This window comes from Oreochromis niloticus, linkage group LG22, assembly GCF_001858045.2.
Source record: "Oreochromis niloticus isolate F11D_XX linkage group LG22, O_niloticus_UMD_NMBU, whole genome shotgun sequence".
In the NCBI taxonomy this organism is placed as follows: domain Eukaryota; kingdom Metazoa; phylum Chordata; class Actinopteri; order Cichliformes; family Cichlidae; genus Oreochromis; species Oreochromis niloticus.
The window spans coordinates 12,567,863-12,576,239 of record NC_031985.2 but is presented as its reverse complement, the minus strand read 5'-3'; the positions used below and the strand labels follow the sequence as shown (position 1 = coordinate 12,576,239).

The window sequence follows — 8,377 nt, the reverse complement described above, 5'->3', positions numbered from 1 at the left end:
AGAACGTCTTGAGCTATCCAAGCTGAGGTGATCATTTGGCACCACATCTTATTCACCAAAATCACTTCTGGCTATGAAAAAACAAAATGACAGTATCAAAACAAAACAAAATTTTAAAAAGCCCCACAAAAAGCAAATAAAATAAGAAACTAAACAAACCCCTTATATTAAGGCTGTATCATTTGTGGATTGATGATGTCACAGCGCATATACGTCCTTCATTGCATTGGTAAAGCTCCAAGAAAGACATGTCAGATCCTGCATCCCCAATAAAAAGCTGTTTGGTAAATGTTCTGAAACTGTTACAAATAGTACAAGCTAATATGGATAAACTATTCATCTCCCCTTTGAAGTCATACCAATTGCTTATAAGCAAGGATTACAAATCAGATACTTCATTAAGATTTCACAAATGATAATGACAAAAATATGTAATTAAACCTCTGTGTTATTTTGATTTTATTTTGATTGTTTCTGTTACATTGTAACATGAGTTATCTTCTGTGAATGGACACTTCATAAATGTATAAAGAAAAAAGGAATAAAGAATCAATAAAAGACTTAAAAAGTCTCAGAGCAGCATAATTAATTTCCATGCTGTCCATGCTTGAAGTGAGCTTTTAGGGGAGATAATAAATGCCATATTTACAAATAAATTACTTATGTATGCATGATCTATTTCCTCTCATATAGCATATTCCATGTGCCAGCATGTGTTATTTTTGGATTTTCCTGGTTTAATCAAGTGGTACTGAATGCTTCCGGATGTGGATTGTTAACGTGAATTCTTAAAGCAGTCACCTGGTTTCTTTTTAGTTCTGGTTCACTGGCTATATGCCGCTGAAAAGTGAAAAGGTATTGGTGCGTACAGTATAGTGACGTTTCTGGGGAAGGCAGGCAGGTGGGGAGGGGGTCAGCCTGCAAATACATGAGCTCAGTCCTGTCTTTACTCTAGAGGAAATCTATCTTCAGCTTGAGCCTCATAGAGGTTATCCATCCTTCGTAAAAACATGTAACTTTTCTTCACTGGCGGAAAATCATGGAGCTACAGGTGGAAAACCAAAGTCAGCCTTTCACCACCAACACCATGAGGCTGCCAGCTAAAATCATCCTGGGAATGGGAGTAGATAACTTCATTTCTCTTCTAATATTTGGACTCATTTTCATTCTTGGTGTGCTTGGGAACACACTGGTCATAACAGTGCTGGCGCGCAGTAAACCCGGACAACCGAGGAGCACAACCAACATATTCATCCTCAACCTGAGCGTGGCTGACCTGTCCTACCTCCTCTTCTGTGTCCCTTTCCAGTCCACCATCTACATGCTGCCTACGTGGGTGCTCGGAGCGTTCATTTGCAAGTTTATCCACTATTTCTTCACCGTTTCTATGTTGGTCAGTATTTTTACTCTGTCAGCGATGTCCGTGGACCGTTACGTGGCCATCGTCCATGCCAGGAAATCCTCTTCGATCCGGGTGGAGAGGCATGCCATGCTCGGAGTGGTGCTGATCTGGACCCTGTCCGTGGTCATGGCAGCTCCCGTAGCGCACTACCAGAGCATCGTGGAGAGGGAGAACAACAACACCTTCTGCTGGGAGGTCTGGCCGGAACACCAGAGGAAAGTCTACGTGATGTGCACCTTTGTGGTCGGATACCTTCTGCCTCTCACTTTGATATCTGTCTGCTATGCAAAGGTGAGGGCGCACGAACCAGAGTCAATATGTGCCCATGAATATACCGTGCTAACAACGAAATTTCAAAGTGTTGAACAAATTAATGCGTTAACTTGTTATTCAGATCGCATTTCTCTCTTTTATAGTGTAAAAAATACTTATTTTTATTTTTATCAACAATGGATGGATTTGTAAAAAAGGTTTAAGTGGGCCTTGAAACATCTGCCCAGATGTCTTTCTGAAAATAAATAAAAGTGAAATAATTTGGCAGCTCCTTGAAAACATTCACATGTGAGTTTTGTGTTTTCAGGTTTTAAATCATCTGCACAAAAAGCTCAAGAATGTCTCAAAAAAATCCGAGCTCTCCAAAAAGAAGGTTGGTGGAAGCAATTTTCCTCTGCCTCTGATTTCTCACTAAATTAGGAGTCGTGATTAAACAGTTCCCTGGCTGAGAGGTTAATGTGCTCATTAGGTACAGAGAAAAATGCCTGCACTCCTGAACTCCATTTACAGCACTTATAAGTCAGCATAAAAACCTAGACTAAATTGCCCATTGGGGTTCTGGCGATGCTGTGAAGTGTCATTTTATTGCATTTGGCTCAAAACTCTGCACTGAGCTATCCACTAACGATTCTCTTCCAATAATTTATACAACCTTGTTTCCAAAAAAAGTAAAGGTATAAAATGTAAATAAAGCAATGTGCAAATTTTCTGCATTTATTCAGAAATTTTTATAGGCAGTCTTAGATCGTTTGGTCTTTAGATGACACTGCAGTAAAAAACTGACATTCAATTAGATATTCAATTTACTGCATTGGCTCAGCAACACTTTTGGTGAAACAAACATTTGTGGAGGACTGAAACTACAAACCAATTTAGCAATAAAATGTAAAATTTAAAAAAAATGATTGAATAAAGATATAAAAGAAAAAATAAAGAAAAAACTAGGAGTCTCGATATGTCTCACAGCTGATAGATTAGTCGGTGCCTGTGTTTAGTTTCATATTATATCTGCTGCATTTAATGGCTGGCTCCATAGTGGTCACCACATTCACCTAACATGCAAAAGATCCTTAATTTGATACTGTTAGGAGGTGCAAACCCGTGCATGGGTTTCATCAGGAAGAGCATCAAACATGTGGATCCATCTGCTGTAATGACCAGAATAGGGGAGCAGGTGAAAGACGCGTTGCTGTCTGATGCATTTAAAGACATATTTTTATTAAGTTATTTCTTTATTTATGTTTGATTTTGGCAGCCATGGTCCTCCATAGAGACTCTCTGGGTCATGTGCTTTTAATGTGCAGTGAGGCAAACTAGGAAACTCTCTTGTGGTTTGACCAATCAAAATTTAAAATAGTTTTCGGAAGTCATCCACGAGGAGAGAGACCAAACAGCTTTTCAGAGCTCAAAGACAGCATTCCTGATAGTTCACATGGAGTGGATAACATCTATGAAGGCACCATTATTGCTAAATGATACACAACGCTAGGACAACAGCTTCCATCCTGAAGCCTTATTTCAGCGGAAAAATGCCAAACTGTGTTTTGGGAATATTGAAACAGAATCGCTTCTTAGTATAAGAGTTAGGGGTTTAAAGTACCTGCAGTAAAGACCTGACAGTAAAGCAAATAAACTCTACAGAGTGTTGTTAGAAGAAGAGGTGATGCTGTTAGGATCAAATTTAAAATAAACAGATATTTTTCAAAAGCAGTGGCACTTTTGATTGGTTGTACTTGTAAACATAGGGTTTAAATGTCTCATAAATATTCAGCTTTTATTTGCATTTTACATATGGTCCAACTTTTTTGGAAATGTGTTCATACCATTATGTGACACGTCACCCATGATTATCTCCTTTCCACAGACTGCTCAGACTGTCCTCGTGGTGGTTGTTGTCTTCTGTCTGTCCTGGCTGCCTCATCACATCGTCCACCTGTGGGTGGAGTTTGGCTCCTTCCCTCTGAACCAGGCCTCCTTCGTGTTCAGGATGGTGGCTCACTGCTTGGCCTATAGCAACTCCTCTGTTAATCCCATCATCTATGCCTTCCTGTCTGAGAACTTCAGGAACTCCTATAAGCAGGTTTTCTGGTGCCGGGCGCCCAGCGAGTGTCCTCTGAACGAAAACCGAGACCCCCGCAGCAGAATGGAGACGGCACCTTCCACTAATGTCAGCGTGTCTTATAAAGGTCACGACTCTCAGATTAGTAAAATGCTTTGATTACACTGGTGGTGCATCCTGAGTACAGCCTGCTGGATAATGGATTTAAAGGCTGAAATTACTGATATGAAAGTTTAACAAAATCCAAAGTTTCATATATCGACTGATATTTGTATTTTGAAAGACTTTAAAGAGCATGTTTGAATTGGGCCTTCATTCCTCAGTGTGGCACATTTGCATATCTCATGTATACACAAGTAATAATTTTAAATGTCAGGAAATATTATCCCGCTTCCTGCTGAAACAGATTACAAGAGGAGGAAAAAAATCTGTGTTATATATATATACTGTATATAAAATGTGAACATGACTAAATGTCACCCATTGATTTGCGAAGTCTCATTTTGAAGACTTGTTGTAAGTATCGTGACTGTCAGCGTCTATGAAGCCAGAAGTGAGTATACGTTTGGACAGGATGGTGAAGTGTGAAGTTATCAGGTAATGCTAGCAAGATTAGCATCAATGCACTGGTGATTTGCACAGAGAATCATTATTGCTAATTGGTACTAATTAACCAAAATACAAATATAATACTAAAACTTCACTCAACACAACAGCAGCACGGATTTCTCTGACTGGTTATTTGCATAATTAAAAGTGTATAATAACCACCATTAAATAATATGAATTATTATAAGCTTTAATTCAAGTTAAATGTGCTGAGTTATAAAATAAGATTTTCATTATATTTGCCAAGAAGGGATACAGTATCGAGATCAAAGCTATATTTCATACCACTTTTTAACCTTTTATTTTCTTCACTGCCACTGAACACTTTGAACATGGGAGTTTATGGGGACTGACTCACTTTTGGATTTAGCATCAATGATACAGGGTGTATCTAAAAGAATCATTCAATTTCAAAAGATTATATGTATTTTTAAGTAATGGTTATAGAAACTTGCACGGTTGAATATAAAGTTTTACATACCAAATTTACAATGTTCACAAGTGCTCAAAGTGTCCTGATGGTCAAACTTGTTCCGGATGTCACTGCAGCCACTGCTGTTGTTATGATGTCTACCGGCAACTGTGTGAAACTCACAAATCTCCTCTTTCTATCAGTGTGTGTTTCGATTGTTACTGGTGAACAATGATTAAAGCACCCTGAAATTATATGATGCTTTTTGATACACCCACGAATTTAGGAACTACGGTTTTTGGCACTTCCTATTGGCTTAATGTTCAGCCCCAGAGATGGCCGCCTGGTGAATATTTACCAGGATCAGTCAGAAGCTGTTGGACAGGAGCTTCTAGATATTGCTGGAAGATCCAGTGATAATTGTTATTTTGCCCAGCTTTAGATGAATACTTTACACTCTCAAGTTCGCTTTGCTTAGACTAAAAATCATTTTAGTCTAATGCTGCCTGTAAACACCTCTGAAAACTCACTAATTAATTTATTTTAGCTGAGTTGTGTTTATGTTTTGGAAATGTTAAACCAAGCAACCAGCATAGACTCCTCCTGTGGATCCCCTGAAACTAATCAGTTCTAATTATAAAGTATATGAGCATGACATAATTTGCTGAGTCTGTCATCTCAGTAAAGCCAGTAAGACTTTGATTCAAATGATCTGCAAATAACTGCTCAATAGAATTTATGCCAGATTCTGGGAGATTAGCTTAATCTCTATACTAAAATTTCAACCCCATCATCTAGTAGGAAAACTGAGTTTGGATGATTATGTAAATATAAATATTGTTTTCAACACAGTGCATGCCCAAGGCTGTTATTGTAGCCAATATGGTTAGACTGTGGTTGGTGTTAACCAGCTAAACCTATTGGTTTAGACTAGGGAAAGGTGGTAGTCATAGTTTGTTATACTGAATCTCTTTGGCAGACACGCACATGCCCGTCCACTGCAAAGCCAACTTAACATAAAAGGAAAAGTACTTCCAAACACTGAGAGTACATACTGCCATGCTAGCTCTAATTCTGAGTTAGTGAATCAACATACACCAATATGTTAAATGTATGGTGAAAAAAGATGCATGAATTTTATGGCACAGTCAGATAAATATGAGATTATTCTCTGTGAGTAAAAGGACTGACAGACCTTCTGCCTAATGTAGTTTTTAATGTAATGTACATACTGTACAGACTATACCAGAGAGCATCAGGGACATGCGAGTAAATGATAATGCATCATTTAAATCACATCGTAGATAATCGTTCTGCTCTCAAAGATCAAAGGTGAAGGTTAAATATAGTCTCACCTGAGCTGCCACAGACCTGAAGTTTCTCTGTAATCTGTGGCCAGTGTGTGTGTGTGTGTGTGTGTGTGTGTGTGTGTGTGTGTGTGTGTGTGTGTGTGTGTGTTATCCACCTGTTGTGTAGTCTGTTTTTGTTTAGAGGGAACTTAAAGGCAGTGTCTTTGTGTGAAGTGTTTTCACTCAATGTGCTGAAACTATGTTCCACCAACTGCAAGCAAAGAAATGTATAAAACCAAAATGTGTAAGTGTACAGTATGTGTGTTGAAATTGTACAAAGACATGAATAATTTATGTTACAAACCAATAAACTCTTTTTAATAGCTCATGTGTGCATGAATCATGTTTGATGTTATGACTTTGCTCTGATGTAACCAGAGCAGCACTGAGCTTGCTTACCTGGCTTTTTTATTGCACAGATTACATGCTGTTTCCTGTTTATCCCCCGGGCTGAATTTGATTAACTTTTGCAAACAGGTAACTGTGCATGCTCCTTTCTGCAGTGTTGTCTGCCCTCTGCAGGCATTATTACACTGAAAACTGGGGCAGTGCGGACTCAAGTGCTGCCTTAGAAAAGAGATAAAAAGCATTTGCACACAAATACAAACAATGCACAGAGAGAATGAGGAGATTTTAGATCTAAAAAGTGGATTTGCTTTAAAGAACCAGTAAACAGATCACCTTTGGTGACAGGTTCCTTTAATGTGAACACTTCATTGGTAGTTAGGCTGCTTATAAATACACTTTGCTTCTATTGTTCTGCAGCGTATATGACATCCTGTTGCTGTGACTGCGAGTTAAAGCAGGAACACACTTCAAGTAGCAAATACTGTTCAGAATACAGATGACAAACTTGTGACTGTCAAGTCTAAATTTATAGTAATTTAACAATAAATACATCTAAATATATTTATCCCATTTTATTTAGTTTCATTTCATTTCATAAAAACTCTTACATCATGTGGTCGACTGCTCCCATAAACAACTGAATGAAACTTTATAAGGTTGATCAATAATAAATACAAAATTACTTATTATAATTAAAAATTAAAAAAAAAAAACATTGCTATCAGTATTTAGTACATCATTTACTTTTGTACAGTTTTGTGGCTCCACAGTGTAGTCGTTAACACATTTACTTGGTAACCAAAGGGTCTCCTATTTGATTCCTATAATTTTGAGGTACTTTTACTGTAATTGATCTTCACTCTGAGTCACTTTTGGTTCAGTCTTTTTCTAATTGTGCTGTCATGAACTTTGGTTTTTTTTACAGTATCTTGGAGCATTGCACGGTCTGACTTTGGCTTGAATTGGTTGGACCTAGATTGTGGTGCTGTGTTGAAGCTGAATACTTCAGCCCAGCAAAGTGCAAACACTTCTGCTTTTTTAATGGTGGTCACACTTGCTGATCTTCAATCAAGCGCTTGATTAGCAGCACCTGACTGCGACTTACCCATGTAATTCTCATAAATACGAACACGAAATGGCAAATTTTATTCCTTCTTTCATGATTTGATATTCTTTACTGTGGTGTTATTCCTGAAAGTAACCTAGAACATAAATGTATACGGACCCAAAGCATTATGTCTGATGACTCATTTCACTTTAATCACTTTTTTCATAATGGACTCTGTTATGTAATATGCTCAAATGATGGTCATCTTATTTTCCATTAGCTGAAAACTGAGTTAAAGGCGCAGCGTCACAGTGAGGGAGGATGATGAAGAGCTGGTTTAACTGCAGGTCCCTCAGTTATGTGAAGAAAAAATATATATCAGTCTCATGCCCTGAAGAAAATGACTGCATCTGAAGTCTAAAAAAATATGAGGACGTTAGTAGAGGAAAATGTAAGAAAACCGATTTTCCAGATGTTAATTAAAAAGCTGTTTTAACCTCAGTTAAACAGCAGAGGTCAGGCTTACACAAGTGTTGATATTCAAGCCTCTCTTTCTCTGCTCTGTTTAATTTGCATCTTCTGCAAAAGTATGCTCCGTTTAAATTAAATATTTCTGGAGTTGTGAAGAGCAAATTTTAAAAATTTGGGATAACAAATAATAATTTAAGAATTTCAATCAATCAGATTATTTTGGTGGGTATTTGTTTTTTTCTCCTTTCTCTTCCATCTAAATTAACTTTAATTTCTCTGCTGGTTGGAAATTCATTTCTAGATCTTGTATGCTAATCAGTTCTGTTTCCTGAAGCCTCTCCCATTTGTCATTTCCCCTCTGTGGCAGCTGACTCCTCTATCCCTCCCCTGAGACTCCCACCCAGCC

General features: G+C 37.9%; 1 protein-coding gene across 2 annotated transcripts; it reads left to right on the top strand.

The window, feature by feature from the left end:
• Window positions 1-711: 711 nt before the first annotated feature.
• On the top strand, window positions 712-6,420 carry galr1a (galanin receptor 1a). Of its 2 annotated transcripts, XM_003447262.5 has the most exons (3): window positions 712-1,693; window positions 1,983-2,048; window positions 3,540-6,420. In XM_003447262.5, the coding sequence occupies exons 1-3, from the start codon at window positions 1,040-1,042 to the stop codon at window positions 3,891-3,893; spliced, it is 1,074 nt and encodes a 357-aa protein (XP_003447310.1). In that variant the 5' UTR covers window positions 712-1,039; the 3' UTR covers window positions 3,894-6,420. The 2 variants fall into 2 exon arrangements, with proteins under 2 accessions (XP_003447310.1, XP_025757864.1); XM_025902079.1 differs by lacking the exon at window positions 1,983-2,048.
• Window positions 6,421-8,377: the final 1,957 nt, after the last annotated feature.

Excerpts from the sequence above, each read along its gene's own strand:
- galr1a (XM_003447262.5), top strand. The coding sequence starts at position 1,040 with ATGGAGCTACAGGTGGAAAACCAAAGTCAGCCTTTCACCACCAACACC. Across the intron at positions 1,694-1,982 it reads TATCTGTCTGCTATGCAAAG|GTTTTAAATCATCTGCACAA; the intron begins GTGAGGGCGCAC and ends TTGTGTTTTCAG. Across the intron at positions 2,049-3,539 it reads CCGAGCTCTCCAAAAAGAAG|ACTGCTCAGACTGTCCTCGT; the intron begins GTTGGTGGAAGC and ends TCCTTTCCACAG.